Consider the following 16,947-nt stretch of genomic DNA (forward strand, 5'->3'; position numbering starts at 1 on the left):
CACGGTAGCCCTTCTCAGTTCTAACCTTGTGGTCACTTTTTCTCTTTCACTATTTTCAAACCTAAATTCCAATTGACTTTCCCCAATTTTTCCTCTCTCTCTGATTTTATTTTCATCCTTGTAGTGTTATTCCCAGGAATACTGGCTCCAAGGAAACTGCTAAAATTACAAAAGAAGCATAGGAAGTATGATTTAACGAGCATGATATCATATTTGCTTTGAGCTAGAAGCAGTATTTTTCATCAGTAATGAGTCATCCTTTATATGAAGTTCAGTCCAAATAAGCATTTTACTGCTTATACTATGTGTCTGTGACTAAACTTTATTTAGAGATGTATGCATCACATTGCATAACTGAAGCTTCCTGTTTCATTCACAAGCAGAGGCCAGATTCCTAATTATCACTGGTTACAAACTCTATCACCTTCACGTTTGATTTTGTTGCTGCCCGTCTTTCATTTGTTTGGGGATTTCTTTTCATCGGTAGCTTTGTCTTGATTTGCCTGGACTGAAACATACTTTCTTTCTTTTACCCCCCCTCCCTCCCCTGTTCATTGCAAACAGCAACGGGGCAAATGTAGTCTGTCACAGCCTGGACCCTCTGTGAGCAGTCCACACCACAGGTACCTTTCTGTTGGTTTCTAGCACACTCAGAAGATAATGGAACTCACCAGCCCCCCAATTCTCAAACACCAGCTGAGTTTTAAAGGCTGAAAGATCCTAAATGTTTTTGAATGCATGTCAGATTAGCAGCTCATGATACTGAATTCCATCATCTTCTGTAAGTCTAGACACTCTGTGTAGGTTAGGGGATGAGGTGAGTGGTAGCCCACACATCCTTGACAACAGTCTCTCACAAGGTGCAAGGCCTCTTCTCCGCCCGACGTCCTCAGCTGCTTATTATCGCTAACCAGAGGGACATTTTTCTACGTCTAACCCTCTCTTGCTATTACTGAGTGGATACACTCCCTTTATCTCTCCAACAGTCACGCCAGTAAATGTCTGCAATGAACAATGCAAAGGCTGCAGTTTCTCTTTTTCTATTGCTCTCGCTCTCTTTCTCTCTCGTGTGTGAGACATCTCTTCTTCTTCTTCTTCTTCTGATGCTGTTGCTGCTCTCGCAGTGACTATCCACCATCTCTTCCCCCCCTCAGTGTCTCATCTGTGAGTCTTGCCTCTCAGGCCTCCATTTTGTAGCAAGCAATCATGAAAGACAAAGTGAGATGCAAAATGTACATCATAATTATTTGTGCATTTTATTTGTGCATTGAGTCGCACATCACCTGAATCAAATGTTTTTTTTTAGAGAGCACTGCAGACCTTTGTTCTTATTATAATACATACATTATTATTTCTTTGACAGTAGACACTTCTTTTACAACAATTTCCATTCACTGACAGTAACCACTGAGGCTATCTGAGGATGATGGTAACAATAAATGGCAATTCAATTGTTTGAAACACACTCATGTGTTTTCTTGCTGAGAGTTTCCTGTGCAGAGCAGGAAAAGTACGCTGGAGTTGTATTACAAAGTTACAAAGTTATTCATCTCCTAACTGTATTCAACACACCAATAACTCTCAGCAAGAAAGCTAATAAGCGTATTTCTCCAAACTGTCCGTTTAAAATCAAAAGCTTAAAGTCAAACTACTCTGTTGAATAAACTCCTTGTAGTGACACCGCTCTTCTTGCCTTGGCATGCTTTGCATTATCCAGCGGGGAGTCTCCTTACAAACAAAACTGTGACTATCAGCTGACACTGCAGCATGTCTTTTCATCCTAACACCCTTTGCAAAGGAATGCAAGCTCACATGTCCAATGTTATATCTGTTTAGTGCAGATTTGTATGCCTTGTCTACTGTTCTGTGACTTGTCTCTGTAGTTGTGTTTACCCACCCAGTCTCGGTCAGCATGTAGATCACGATGTCAAACATTGTTTCAACATTGCTTTGAACCATGTTGACAATGTCTTTGAACACAGCATGGAGCTTACTTTAAAGCGCTGCCATGCAGTTTCCCTGTTGCTGTCCTGAGATCTTATTTGGATTGAAAACTGGTAGGAAATGGTAAAACCAAAGACATATATGAGAGAAGGATTTTACGTCAGGGAGATTAGAGAATTGAATCAGACTATTTTAATGTGTATATTGTTCTCTTAGTTTAATTTTGTGATCACTCCAGCACGTTTAAAGTTGTTTTTCTTAATGGGATTATACAGTCACGGAATCAGGAATGCGAGTGAGACAGCAGATCTCAATGATTGTGTATGTCCTGACTGACTGATGTGAGGAACTAAACCCGAGTCTGTGCTGCTGTGCGTGTGTGTGAGCAGGTCTCGCAGCGACGCTGGATCCGCTTCCTTCCCTTCTGATTCAGAGGCATCAGTGGGTCATAGGTCATCGTTTGTGTGGCGCGTCCTCTGGGCGGCGTTGCCTTTCCAGCTCCTCCTGCTCCTGTTATTGGTCCTCGCCTTCCTGCTGCCGATCTCTGCAGAGGACTACTGTGCTCAGTCCAACAACTTTGCTCATTCCTTCTACCCGATGCTCAGCTACACAAACGGACCACCTCCAGTGTAGGCTGGCTGTCAGGGCTTTCACCTCAGTGTGAGGAGATCACGTTGATATTCTTGACAAAGTCGATCACACTGGGAGCAGGAGACTCATCTCAGAACAGCTGACCTCGACAGTTAATGTCTCTGTGTGTAGCACGTAGGATCAAACATCTCACTATGATACTATGTTGATTAAGGAGCATCTTCGCTGAAGTTCCCCCCCCCACAGTGGACATTGTGGACAATATTCAAGCTGTATTTCTCTGAGGAAAACGGTCATTGAATAGCACCAAAGTTAATTGCTGAAATATAGCCTGTGAAATTGCTTGTAAGTGAAAAGTTATAATAACAACATTTAATATAGCTTACATTGCAATTATTTTTTTACCTGTTGGCATGTAGTTCTGATCTTTTATTTTCTTTTATTTACCAACATCCTTCATTGTGTCTGTGGTAAAAAACAACAAAAAAAACCCAGTCCATTTTTAACCTTGTTTTACTCTGATGTAAAATTCATTAAGCCAAGACGTGCGTTTTAATATCAAAGTCAGAAACAACACTGTTAACATGAGTCATCCATGGTCTTTACACATGTTTTAATTTTTTAAAAGTATGAATTAAGATTGAGAACTGTGACATATAGAACAATTGTATATTTTGTATGACTGTCAGCTCAGTATCAAATGTATAACAGTCAGAGATCATATGTATATGTATATACTTGTTAAAAAAATTTGATGAGAAATGTATCTATACGCGACCATGTAAAACAATGAATGCCAAATCCTTATTTTGATATTTGTCTTTTCTTAATGACATTTTTGAAAACACAGATGGGAAATTTTAGGGATGTGTTTTAATTTTTTGTTTCCACAACCATATTACTTATATTTAAAGTAAGATTTGGCTTTATTGAAATATTTGAAATTGTTTTAAAGGGTAACTGCATCATCTGGATGAGCTGACCTGGAGGTAGAAACGTCCAGGGAGCAGCTGTCCTGGAATTGGTGGAGATGGTGAGGCCTCTGGTGAGTAGGACAGAGCCAGGGCACCTTCACGTGGTGATGAAGATGGTGATGGTGGTGATGATCGTGAATAAGTAACTCCAGTAATTTGATGATTTCATTATTTGGGAGAGTCAGGGCTGTGGCATCATAACCAAGCATCTGGAAAACCACCATCCGGAAATCCTCCAGCTGGAAAATGGGCAGAACACACATTCTGAGAACACAGTCTGAGTCCAGCAGCTCTAATAAACTGATTAAGTCCTTAATGCCTAAAGTAAGTGTAAACAGTGAAGGATAAGCAGAAGTTTCTACAGTGCTCTTCTGTTTGCCTGACTGTGACTTCACAGAAAAGAATTGACCGTGGCAGAAGGGAGTGATTGCTAATTCAATATGAATAAAACAGTAATGTAAATCTTATATTTTCGGTAAAGGTCATTCATTCAGTTTGAATTTGATTCATTCAAACTAAAGTTAGTAAGTTGTCCTCATATAACCTTTGGCTCTATTAACTTAATTCAATTAGGTGTTACCAATTGAAGTAATTGTTTGTCAACCCTTTTGATCTTGTTTGCTCAGCTTCAAAAGTAGTTCTCATGATATACATGTGGCCTATATATCTTCAAGTAATGTTACGGTTTAATGTTTTTGTTTTAAAAGACCTACTTTTAGGACCAGCAGGAGTAGAAAGAGTAGAGTAACCCAAATGATTAATTTCTCCACTTAATATAAGATGGATCTGACACTCCATATCAAAACTGTTCATTGTCACCACTGCCTTACTTCTCGCTCCCTGTCAGACAGCAGAACCAGGCTCTGTCTGAGGCTGCTGAGTTGTTGCTGATCCTCTTGGGTCTGTTTCTCTCGACTCTGAAGGTCCCAGCTCACTGAACTCAGCGTGTTCTCCGCCTTGGCCTTCCCCTCCGCCAGCTGCTCCAGCTTCTTTTTCTGCTCCTGCATGCTCTGACTCTGTTCCATCACTTTCAACTTGGCGTGTCAGGCAGAGGTAATCAGGGGAAACAACTTTTACTCAATGATGTAGAACTTTATGTTCTCAGGTATCACAAGTTTGTTTTACATAATTAGTGCACAATTCGAAATATTACCCCCCCCCCACTTCCTAAGATATTTACACACATTCTCCAAACATTATGAGACGAACAAGCCTCTGGATCGGCTTTGAGGCCGAACCCTTGTCCCCTCTACCTTGAGCTCATTAGTGTGGGACAGCTGAGCCTTGAGCTCAGCGTTGGACTGCTTGGTGGCCTTCAGCTCGCTCTGGAGATGCTCTAGTTTTTTCTGCATCCTCTTGGCCTCCAGATGAGCGTCATCTCGTTCCAACGCTGACCGACACCTCTTCTCCTCCTCCAGCTCTGACACCTTCTTTCTCAGGAACTGGACATGGAGTCCTTTGCTCTCTAGTTGATCCTTCTGTGATTTAAACTTTTGGGAAAATTAGATTTTTTGATAACAATTCCATCGCTGGCAGTTTCATTTCTTTTTTGATGTTCACTTTTTCTTGTGTTACAGCATATGTATTAGCTACCTTTCGCTGTAGATTGTAAGTCAGATTTTTGCTCTCCATCAAAGCAGCTCCTTCTCTTTTGACAAGTTGCTCTGCACGTGACAGGATGAGTTTGAGCCTCATGTCGAAGCCGAGATCAAGAGCAACGCTGTCGACCATCATTGTCGAGGACAGCTGTTCCAGGAACTCTTCGTACTGAAACAGCATGTGGTCAGAAAATCATAAACATGTGCCACTGGGTTTAACAATAATTAATTATATAATTAATTATCTAATTTGAAAATCCAGTGTGTAAGCATTAGGGACATTCAGTGGTCAGACAGCATGGTGAGACTCTAATTGTGTGTCAGTGATCTACTCATGCTGCTGTAAAAACAAGGCCTTTGATATATAAGGGTTACTTTAAGGGCACAAAAACCTTATCATTACAGAATTACACACTTGAGCCAAGATACTTGTGGATAGTATATTCCATTTCTGCCAGTAAATAAACTCTGTTAAATCTTACACACTGGACCTTTAAATGTTTGTATTATGTAATTAAGGTGTGCTCTTATCCCGTGTTGCTGTGGCTTTACTTACTTGCTGTTTGCTCTGTCTCAGGCCATCTCGACGCATGTCCGCTGTCATCAGCTCAGTTTCTAGACTTTGCAGTCTCTCCCTCAGGTCCTGGACTTGCTGCTCTGCTAGCTTTGCCCTCTGCAGTGTGCCGTGCTGCTGCTCTGCCTGCTCTCTCAGCTCCTCAGAGACACAACACAGTCTGGCCTGCATCTCCGACACGGTCTGCAGAACAGTCACTGTCACAAAAACTGACAAATCATGCAGCAAAAATGCAATTTTTTTGCAAATAAATATAGGAAAACTATCACAAAAACACTGATTCCTCACCTTATCCAGTTTCTGTAAAATATTTTTTTCTGTGGGTGGGATGACATTTTCAGATTTGGCCCACAGCAGGCCTGCCACATTTTTCAGGAACATCTGTAGTTTGTCTTCAGCTGCCTGAGTCTCTCCTTGGCTTGACACCAGCTTTCTTTCAAGCTCCTCCACCTGCTTCTCCAGACAGTTTGACTCTCGCTTGGCTGCCTCTGTCACTCTCTTGCTGGCCTCAAGCATCTCCATTAGTGTGTCTTTGTCCATCTCAACACTCTTCCTTCCCACAGCCAGGTCATCTAACTCCTGGAAGTCACATAAATACCACTGTCACTCACTTTTAGGTTTGTTTAAGTGCAGAGTTCAGTTTATGTCCTGCTTATTTTTCTTCTGGGAGTTATGGTTAGGTATTATTGTTGTATATTCTGTGTTTTTATGGTTTGTCAACTAAAACAAATTAGCAGTTTTTAGCCCCCAAGTTTGAAATCCAATATAATTAAGACATTTCCTTTCCTCCTGGTGATTTTTTTTTTTTCACGATAGTTGGATAGACACAGTTAAGACTATAATACTGTATTGATCCTGAGAGGAATTCAGGACACTGTTAAATAACTTTGTCAAAATTAGGCTTTAAACGGACTTTTAAAAACTTTTGTAGATACCACTTTGAGGGAATCGAGTGCTGCTGCACTGCTGGCAGCCTTCTTCCTCTCTCGGTCCAGCTCGGCCACCAGCCTCAGCACCATCTCCCTGCTGGCTTTACACTCCACCTCAGAAGACCTCACACTCTCTTCCAAAACAGCTATTCTCATCTTCAGCCTCTCCTTCTCATTAGACTGTTCCACCTAATAATTAATATGGAAAAGAATGACATTAAACACTTTTTAATATTTCTATACCAAGCAAAAAGTTACATTATTTTATTGTAAAAGGGGGCATCATTAAGAATTTTTCAACAAAAGATTAAATGTATTTTAATGCACAGAGACGTAATAATATTTTTTCCATACCTCCTCAGAGTTTTCCGTAACTTCCATAGTTGGTTGTGTTGCATGGGGTTTGTGTTACTGTTGCAGAAGTCACCTGGCAACACCAAACACGGGCTATACCATGCTCTACCAGAGGGGGTGCTGTAATGACTGCTGCCATCTGAAGACTTGCATACATTTCCCACATATATTTTAAATAAAAGCATTAATATTAAGAGTAATGTGAGATTGTAGTAGACAATAGCACAATAATAGACAGGTCAAGCATGTTTGAAATAATAATAATGAAGTTACAGTTTGCCCTAATTGAGAACTAGCAGGTTATGTTTCCATGATACTTAAGTACAGTAAATGTCGTACTTTAAAACGTTTACTCAAGTGATATTTTAAAATGTGACTTCAACTTCTTTTAGAGTCATTTTCTTGTAAGATACTTGTGCTTTGACTCAAGTATTACATGTTCAGACAACCTGTCAGTCCAAACTTGGGGACTCAAAAAACCCAGCGCTATTGCATAACGTCCTGATTACGTCAAACAGGAAGTGAGCAGCAATAAAAAAACTTTATTAGCAAACACCAAACACACCTCCTTGTGATATAGAACCGATGTTAACCGTTGGGATGTTTTCCTAAAAACATCGTTCCTGACACTTCAGGTCCATTAAACGTGGACATGCTCTGAAAGACTCCGTGTTCATTCATTCGTGGTGAGCTTACGACTAATGTCCACACTCCTGCACAACGGTTTGAACTAGCATGTGAATCACCTCCGTTACTTTAAAGTTAGCAACAGCGATTCAGTCGCATGTTTTTTACGTGTACTATTAATGCAGTTGTAGTGTAGAAATACTGGCAAAAAATAACCTGGTTGCCAGTTATGACATTGCTTATAAAGTCAAGGTCAGTCTTGCTCGGTTTCTGGTTTTTCTATTTACATTGTAAATGTGACGTCACAAGTAATGTATTTTAGACTGATGACCGTTTACAGAGTTCTGTGATGTTTTTAATGTTAAATTACACCAAAGGTGTAATTATATCATCATATTAGAGCTGCAACTTGAGTAATCGTTTGGTCCATAGAATATCAGAAAACGTTCAAAAATGTTGTGTTGATGTTCTCAAATGTCTTGTTTTGTACACAAACCAAAATGATTCAGTTTGTAATGATTTCTTTGTTATATGTAGCAAGGAAACCAGAAATATTCACATTTAAGAAGTTGCAATCTGTATACAAAACCTTGCTCTGTTAAAATAGTTGATTATTTATGTAGGAACTGATTAACCCTTGCTATTCAAGTGGGGATACACTAGCAATTGGTCTCTTTGTTGTAGGTCACCTCTGAAGCGCTCTAAACGAGAGGATGCTCCTCCGTATGTTGTCGTCCAGACTGAGACCCAGGCAGGCTTTGGAGAGTAAAAAGGTCTGCATCTGTGCCTCGGCCAGTCTCTCCCAATCAGTCCAATTTCAAAAGTATGAATCCAAACCCAGGACTCACTCAGACTTGCCTATCTCGGGCATCTCAAGGACCTGTTATGTAAACCAACAGAGGACATATTTAAGACGTGTTTTCCCAGCTTTGGGTGGATTTAAAGGTTTGTTCATGGACTCTGGGATGTTCCCCAACTGTACGAGTGGACAGAATCGGTTTTATGCCACAGACCTTGTGAAGTCGATTTTGAAACCAAGTTTGAAACCAGTGGCGGTGCCTGGGAAACGGATTCCCAAAGGACCAAGAACAAAACAGCCCTCTAGAGCCAATCAGCCATCTTTACAAGAAGACGAGGTGATAACAACGTGATAGACCTGCATTCTTGTTTTTTTTTTCTTCTTCAGGGATTAATTCAACCCCTGTTTACTCTATAGGATATGATGCGATGCATTGCCTTTGCAACAGCAGACCAGTATCATTTGCCAACACTTTGCCATGATTTGAAAAATCACGGCTTCGAGGAAGTAGATCTACCAAGAGGTATGACTCAGAATTACAACATGGCAGGGATTGAATTGTGATGTTCAATTGCATGGATTGACACATTTTTTTAATAATGACATTTTAATTTCAGATGCCTCAAATGTGCTGGTGATATCCACAGATATGACTGCGAAACCAGATGACCATGCTCTCATTTTCTTTTTCAGGTAAAAATAGGTAAAAAGAATGTAAAACAGTTATTCCTTATGCAGTGCTTTCAATTTGAGGAGTCTTTTTAATACTGACCGCAATGTGTTCCTAGAATCTAGTGATAAAATCCATCAAGTATTGAATACAGGTTCATATGTCAAGTGTATTATGGCATATTTTGTTCTATGAACAATGAATGTGTTCTATAAAAATAATAAGAAAAGAAAGGATACCCTGCTGCTTGAGTTATATTTTCAGGTAAACCATGGACTGACTGTTTTAATCTGATATTTCAGGGAAGGATCTGTAGTTTTCTGGAATGTTGAAGACAAAACGGTAACCAAAACCACATCAAATTGAAGTATATGATATTTATATTTTATCAACATGTCTACTTCAGATTTTTGATCGTGTCACTGTGTTCCAGGCAAAAAATGTGATGAGAATATTGGAGCATCATGAGATCCAACCTTACGAAGTAGCATTAGTCCACTGGGAAAATGAAGAGATCAACTACACAGTTGGAGTGTATGTTGTGCTTCTTCCTTGTGTCTTGTACTGTATATCTGTGCCTCCTCAAATGTTGTCATTGTTGTAAAACACATCTTACTTCTGCAGAGGAAATACAAAGCTTGAACGTGGCAACTTTATTCTGAGCGATGAGATGGATCAAAATGACAGTGTTCTGGAGAAATTTGCATTTTCAAATGCATTATGTTTATCAGGTGAGAGCCTGTACCTTAACTATAAATCTTCAGGGTGTGTATTCTACTCACCTCACCCTTGTGTCTGAGTCTGACCTCGTGTTTTTTTCTGTTCCAGTGAAGCTGGCAATATGGGAGGTGTCATTAGACGACTTTGTAGAGTCAATTCAATCAATTCCAGAGGTAAAGTGGACACTTTACAGCCAGCAGAAAGAGATAATGAATAATTGATTATCTGTAATGGTTGGTTGTTTTTGTTAAGGTGATTATGCAATTATTCCCCTCCCCCCACCAAATGCCAATGCTTCATGTCTTTTTTTCTTTTCCCCCTTTAGACACTGAAGTCTGGCAAAAGAGTGAAGTTATCCTCTGCAGAGGTGATGCAGAAAATAGGAGAGCTTTTCAGTTTAAGGTAAATGCACCGTTGTCAACTTACAACTTATTGGTAACGTGCAGAAGTCACAAAATAGACCTTTTTGTCTTTTGTTTTTGTTCATTTTGTTCAAGTGAGCTCTGAACTGTGACATATTTCCAAATTTCGCGAATTAAATGGAGAAAATGATTTTTTTCTTCATCAGATTGCCTAGGTTGTGCTGGAAGAAAGGATATAAGACACTTTATTGCACACTCTTATAGCCTCTGTATATACTGTACGTTTAAACATTGTAATGGAAAAAAGCAGCCAAAATGCCCTGTGTTCTAAGGGTTAAATAACATTTAAACTGTGTGTTCACATCATCTTCTGACAGACACTGTATAAACCTGAGGTCTGACCTGCTCCTCACTCCCGATTTCTACTGGGACCGAGAAAACCTGGAGAAGCTCTATGAGAAGACGTGCCAGTTCCTCAGCATCAACCGCAGAGTCAATGTAATCAAAGCCCACCTCAGAAATACAGAGTTCTACTCTGTCACTCATCCTGATCTGAACTCCATCCTTCTTCTGTGTCGCAGGTGATGAATGAGAAGCTACAACACTGCACGCAGTTGACCGACCTCATGAGGAGCCATCTGAGCGAGAAGCACAGCTTGAGGCTGGAGTGGATGATAGTTATCCTCATTACAATAGAGGTGAAAGAGATCAGGACTCCTAATAGTCACATTAAGCCTGTACTCCACACCTTGCACGCTCTTGTTCCCTGTAACACCTTTGCTTTTTCCTTGCAGGTTATGTTTGAACTTGCAAAAATGATCTTCTGAGCAACTCCTCCACAATTCTATGAAGGCAATAAAAGCTACAAAGAAATAACGCAGGACTATGAAGGTACTGTCAATAATATGGGACAGTGATTTCCTGACATAAATACAGTTAAGTTAATATACATCTTTCTGGATATCTTAACTGGTAATGTATTCAACACAATAAAGCTTTGTTTTCTTTCACTGTTTCTTTTTTCATTAGTCTCCTGTTAATCAGTGATGCATCGTATAATGTATTTAAATAAGTATTTGTCATGGTTTAAAATTAAATAAGTATTTGTCATGGTTTAGTGTTTGAATGTAAAAGATAGATAGATTAGTAGTTCTGCTTAATGTGAAAACCAACGTCAGACGTTCAGATATACACAAGGATTTGCAGTACAAACTTGAAATTTACATGTATGAATTTATTCAAATATAATATATTAATATAACACCTATAGATATTTAAACACAGTCAACACATATTGTTTTGCCTTTAGTCAGTACTCTATAGCCACAAACAACCTTTCGCAACAACAGCTTTATTTATTCTGTCACCCACAGTTTAAACTGGGGAAATAAAAATCTGACGAGTAAATCTGCCATGATTGTTAAACATTAAGGCTTTGCTGATTACAGTTAAAATAATGACAAATGCATATGTAAGTCAAATACAGTGTTCCAAAAATTATTTTTTTTAAAACTAACATGCTCGTGTCATTTTCTTACCAACTTAAACTTGTCAATAAGAATCAAAGTGAGCACATCGTGGGCTGTATTAGCGTTAAAACAGTCGTTATGTATAAGGTGATGCTGCATAGATCTGCATAGGTCATGAATTATGTATTTAAAGCAAAATAGTGAACTACAATACAAAGTGAAAGATGTGAAATATCTACATGTACTAATTTACTAATTCAAGAGAAATGAGTGTGTCATTTATGTGATGCCACTTAGATCCTGAATAATGGTTTTGATACTTTTGCAAAATGTTCTTGTAGCATGTAACCATAATAACGACAGGTTGTTAATAGAAAAATACTGCCTTATTCTTGTAGACATATACATTATCTTCAATATGAGTAACTGAAAAGAACTGTCACGATTAGTACTGACATTTGCGCTATGCAGCAATCTAAATGGATACAGGAATATTTGTGGTTGAGCATGTTAAATAATAGCTGGGCAATGATCGATGGGCTGCGCCAGTAGCTTGCTTAAATAAGCACATAACATTAAGGCCGAGTCTTTGCCTTGGTAGGTTTGAAATCAGCCTGAAATGTTTGCTGAACGTCACCTCCCCAACACACCCCGCCCCTCCCTTTGCTCTGACGACCAAAAATAAAGGAAAAACATTTGCTGTTTCCTGTCGTTCTCTTGCTTCAGCCAGTCCAACCTTGAAAGAGAAGATGAAAACATTCTATTAAATAATTTGCATTTTCAAATATCATAATATCAGTAAGTGAAGATTCTTACCGATTAGTAACACTGAAGTTACACGTACTCAATCCCACTCCATTATAGCGGTGCTTGCCGTTGCAGTTGCTGAATCTTCGAGTGCGACAGCAAAATCTTCGCCCTCACTCTCGATTTCAAAGGTTCCTCTTTGTTCGAGCGTTTGTTGATTTTCTTCTTCCTTGACCGTGGAAGTAGAAGTCCTGTCAAAGTCAGGTTCTGGTACAGACATTTCCTCCTGGTTGCTCTCCTGCTGATGCTCTGGGGGTTCATCCGTCTCATGAAGGGACTTCTCCGTTTCCTCTAGGTTGTCTACGCCTTCTTCAGCATCCATCCATACGTCCTGGTCAGCTTCCTCTGCTTTTGTCTCTTGCTCACAAACTTCAGCAGGTCCTGCAGGACTCAGGGACACTTCTCTTTTCTCGTTCTTTATAATTGTTTCTGTTGTTTCTTTCACCTGGACATTAGCGGTTCCTTTCTCTGTGGGTTTTAATTGTTCTGCAGGTTCATCAGTTTTTACCGCTTGCATGCCGACATCCATTAGCTGTGGTTGATTTGCGATCGTGGACATTTCTGTTTGCTCCACATGGGCTGGTTCTGTTTCTGTGATTTCTGTTCCCTGAACTGTGACGTCTACTAACTCAGTCGTTTTCTGTTTCTTTTCAGGTTCTTCTTCGGGCTCCACTGCTTGAACGCCAACCTCAGACACTTCTGTTTTTTTCATCGGTTCAGTTCTCTCTGTTGTAGGTGGAGGAGAAGCTGGTTCCTTCGCTCGCCCGAACTGTATGTTAAGTTTGAATTCCAATGAAAGGCTTGATGGGGACTCCACATTGCCTATTGAGGAGATTATTCCCGTGTTTTGGGGGACTACTAATCCAGCGTTGGGTGTTACAATCTGACTCTCGGTAATCTGTGTAATTTTTGTTTCTTCATTTATTTTTTTCATATCTGATAACAATCTGACCTCTTCAGTTGTGACATCCACTTTGGGCATTTCCACTTCAGTTTTAGGTTCCTCCTCTTCGTCAAGGTCTAACTCTCCTGGGATATCGGGTGTTTGCACAAGGTCCTTGAACATTTGCTCTTCAGCTGCAGATTCATCACTTGCGACAGCAGTCACATCCTCCTGTCTTTCCCTGACAGTAGTATCCCCAACAACATTTTGATCTTCCACTTCACCTAACTCAGTTTCAGCTGTCTTACATGTCTCTATCACAGTGTCTGTCTGTTTTATAACTTCTTGTTCTAATATGACAAGCACTGATTCTGACTCTACATGATGAGCGACTTCTTGAATGATCACCATGGTTTCTTCATGAACTACTGTCTCTTCAGTCTCTGACTGGTCAACTTCTTTCACTGATTCATGGCAAACATCAATAACTTCTTTCGCCTCTGTTATCCGTACCTCTAGTGCTGTATCAACAGTCTTTTCCGCTGATTTGATGTCAACATTTAGCACCTGCACTTGAATTTGGCAGTTGTCCTTAAATTCTACCAGTGGCACATTCATCAAAACCACACTGCTGTCTTCTTCTGTCACAGTCACATACTTTTTCACTAATGGCGTTGCAGTCTCCGTTGTCTCTTTACAGTCTACCTGACTTACCACAGACTCTATCAAGGGTTCACGACAATCTGATTTTGTCTCTATCAACACATCAGGTATCGCTGCTGCAACATCTTTTAGATGACAGGTGGTCACTTGTGCGACGATAGCATGCTTGACTGCAGCATGCTTAAACTCAAAACCTGGAATGACGCCCTTTTCTTCTTCAACATTGCATTGCACTGCGCTGAGGTGCTGCGCATGCACCCTTTCATTTGTAAATTTAGCATTCTCCAGCAAAGCTGCTGGAGTTACTTCGGAAAATACAGGTTTTTCTCTCACCTGAACACAGCTTGCCTCATCATCAACAGAGGATACACAAACTGCTGTTACTGTTTGCACCTCATCGACAACTTCATGGATGTGATCTTCCTGACTAACCTGAGCATTGTGTGGTGTACTCTCTGTTTTCTGATCTTCATTTACCTTTAAAACATTTGCACTACCTCCCTCAGCACTTTCAGTGACTGCTTGAGCAGCCATAGATGATTCTACCTCAGTTTCTGTACTGGTTTCAGTGTCATTTACATTTGATGGTGACACTTCTGGTTGTTGAGTATGTCCAGTAACATCTTCTGCTGATTGTGCTAAAATGACATCCTCCGCTACCTCATGGTCCTGAACATGTTCAGATTCAATAGCAACAGTGAGTTCACTAGCTTCAGTCAGTGGCTCTGTTTCTTCTTTGGCTTCATCAATAACAGCCTCAGTGTTTTGTGCTAAAACTTCTTTTCTGAGGGATTGAACACTAACAGCTCCTATAATTTCTGCAACTTGGTCAATATTTGGAGCATCTCTTTTCAGGTCTTTGTCATCTGGCTTGGAACTTACTTCACTAAGGTTCTCTGTTGCCTGGTCTGTGTCAAATATTTCTGGCGCAGGAATGGCCTGTGGTACTTCTGATTCATTAGAGGTTTGAAGGTTACCTTCTTCGACAACTAATGTGTCTGTTTCTACAGCTTCTAATACCTCTGGTTCTCCAGTATGTTCCGTTTGTGCAGCTTCTGTTTGGAGTTTGTTTTCTGCTTCAGCTGCAACATTATATTCAGTGCGAGGCTCTGTTTTCACTGTTTCTTCTGCTGGAATATCTTCTGAGATCACGTCCTTTGGAAGCAATTGACCACTGTCCTCAAAATCTAATGTGGCTGTTTGTACAACTTCTGGTTTTCCAGCTCGTGTAGTTTGAGCAGCGTGTGTTTGAAGTCTGTTTTCAGTCCCTTCCTCAACATCATGTTCAGTAAGAGGTTGTGTTTGCTCTTTTGGTTTGTTTGTATCTGTTTCTTGTGCTTGAATGTCTTCTGATGTCACTTCCTCTTCGAGCAACTGACCACCGCTATCTTTCTCTAAATTTAATGTGGCTGTTTGTACAGCTTCTAACACATGTGGTTCTTTAGTATGCAATGTTTGGGCAGCATCTTCTTGGAATTTGTTTCCTGTCTCAGCAGCGATATCATATTCAGTGAGAGGCTGTGTGTCCTCGTTTGATTTGTCTGTAATTGATTCTCCTGCTGCCGAATCTTCTGAGATCACTTGCTTTGCAAGGAGTTGACCACTGTTGTCCTCTAAATCCAATGTGGCTGTTTGGACAGCTTCTAACACTTGTTCAGTTTGGGCATCATCTGTTTGAAGTCTGTTTTCAGTCTCTTCCTGAACATCACATTCAGCCAGAGGCTGTGTTTCCTCATTTGGTTTGTCTGTAACTGTTTCTTGTGCTTGAATATCACCTAATGTTACTTCTTTTTCAAGCAACTGACCACTGACTTCCTCTAGATTTAATGTGGTTATTTGAACAACTTCTAACACTTGTATTTCTTCAGTGGGTTCGGTTTGGGGAGCATTTGTCATTTTATTTTCTGTCACTACATCATATTCATTGAAAGGCCCTGTTTCCTCTGTTGCTGTGCTTTCTAACACATTTTGTATTTCAGCATGTTCAATTTGGACACCATCTCCTAGAATCTGGTTTTCCATTTCTGCCTTAACATCAAGTTCAATGATAGGCTCAGTTTCCTCTTCTGGTTTGTCTGTAACTGTTTCTTCTTCTGTTGTATCTTCTATTGTTACTTCTTTTTCAAGCAGCTGACTGCTATCCTCCTTTGAATCTAGTTTTGTTTGTACAGCTTCTAACACGTTTTCTCCAAAATGTTCAGTTTGGGCATCTACTTGCATCTTGTCTTCCATTTCTGCATCAGTATATTGAGTGAGAAACTCTGATGCCTTGTTTGGTTTGTGTGTAACTGTTTCTTCTGATGGGCTATCTTCTGTTATCGCTTCTTTTTCAAGCAATTGATCAATGCCCACGTCTACATTCATTGTAGCCGGTTCTTCAGAGTGATCAGGTTGGGCAGCATCTGCTTGCACCTTTTCTGTCTTGGCTTCAACATTATATTCAGTTAGAGCCATGGTTTCCTCTTTTGGTTCATCGGCAATAGTTCCTTCTGCTGTGCAATCCTCAGATAATAATACTTTTTCAAGCAATTGATCACTACCCTCCTCTGAACCTGATGTGGCATCTTGCACGGCTTGTAATGCTTGCAATTCCTCCACCTCCACTTGTGGTTGATCTTTATTGTCAACTTTAACCTGGTCTGTGATATGGGGTAAGATCTGCTCTTCCTTGTGTGTTGGAGTTTGGTCTTCCTGCCCTGCAGTTCCATCTTCACTTTCTTCTGCTGTTATAGCAGCTGATTCTGCTTCTTGGGAGTCAATTTCCAGGGGCTCTTGTTCATCTTGATGAGTCCCTACAAGACAACCTTCATCTGCAACAATCGATTCAACTTCAGGTAACGTCTCCATAGACGCAGCTTCATTTATCTCACATTGCCTTTCCACCAAAGGCTGGCTCTCACCAGTACATGCTGGTTTTTTAATGCTGACCTCGTGACCTTCATCAACAGCAATTTCAGCAGTGACAAACTCTTCGGTAGGAGCT

The 16,947-nt window shown here is 40.2% G+C and overlaps 4 protein-coding genes across 13 annotated transcripts in view; 2 read left to right on the forward strand and 2 right to left on the reverse strand.

Moving 5' to 3' along the window:
* The window catches only part of syne1b (spectrin repeat containing, nuclear envelope 1b), a 67,645-nt gene extending 64,303 nt beyond the window's left edge, over positions 1-3,342 (forward strand). For 9 of the 10 annotated variants that reach the window (XM_058615469.1, XM_058615479.1, XM_058615468.1 and 6 more), the window contains 2 exons: positions 565-623; positions 2,334-3,342. In XM_058615469.1, the coding sequence (XP_058471452.1) occupies positions 565-623; positions 2,334-2,577 (303 nt within the window). In that variant the 3' untranslated portion in view covers positions 2,578-3,342. The remainder of the gene's footprint in view (positions 1-564; positions 624-2,333) is intronic. The other variant, XM_058615478.1, reaches the window with a different exon arrangement.
* An 83-nt stretch (positions 3,343-3,425) lies between these two features.
* On the reverse strand, positions 3,426-7,492 carry ccdc170 (coiled-coil domain containing 170). Its single transcript, XM_058615480.1, has 8 exons — positions 6,965-7,492; positions 6,617-6,799; positions 5,970-6,260; positions 5,664-5,864; positions 5,103-5,276; positions 4,763-4,999; positions 4,340-4,543; positions 3,426-3,748 (listed from the first exon to the last, which is right to left on the reverse strand). Exons 1-8 carry the CDS (start codon positions 6,989-6,991, stop codon positions 3,485-3,487), a joined length of 1,581 nt encoding a protein of 526 aa, XP_058471463.1. The 5' UTR covers positions 6,992-7,492; the 3' UTR covers positions 3,426-3,484.
* An 8-nt stretch (positions 7,493-7,500) lies between these two features.
* rmnd1 (required for meiotic nuclear division 1 homolog) lies at positions 7,501-11,152 on the forward strand. The gene is made up of 12 exons (XM_058615481.1): positions 7,501-7,650; positions 8,276-8,727; positions 8,808-8,913; positions 9,008-9,083; positions 9,363-9,402; positions 9,494-9,594; positions 9,685-9,791; positions 9,889-9,953; positions 10,106-10,182; positions 10,520-10,640; positions 10,724-10,840; positions 10,937-11,152. Exons 2-12 carry the CDS (start codon positions 8,305-8,307, stop codon positions 10,967-10,969), a joined length of 1,266 nt encoding a protein of 421 aa, XP_058471464.1. The 5' UTR covers positions 7,501-7,650; positions 8,276-8,304; the 3' UTR covers positions 10,970-11,152.
* Positions 11,153-11,361: 209 nt separating this feature from the next.
* LOC131444909 (titin-like) lies at positions 11,362-16,338 on the reverse strand. Its single transcript, XM_058615611.1, has 2 exons — positions 12,428-16,338; positions 11,362-12,347 (listed from the first exon to the last, which is right to left on the reverse strand). The coding sequence occupies exon 1, from the start codon at positions 16,326-16,328 to the stop codon at positions 12,456-12,458; it is 3,873 nt and encodes a 1,290-aa protein (XP_058471594.1). The 5' UTR covers positions 16,329-16,338; the 3' UTR covers positions 11,362-12,347; positions 12,428-12,455.
* Positions 16,339-16,947: the final 609 nt, after the last annotated feature.

Source organism: Solea solea, chromosome 18 (assembly GCF_958295425.1).
Source record: "Solea solea chromosome 18, fSolSol10.1, whole genome shotgun sequence".
Lineage (NCBI taxonomy): Eukaryota > Metazoa > Chordata > Actinopteri > Pleuronectiformes > Soleidae > Solea > Solea solea.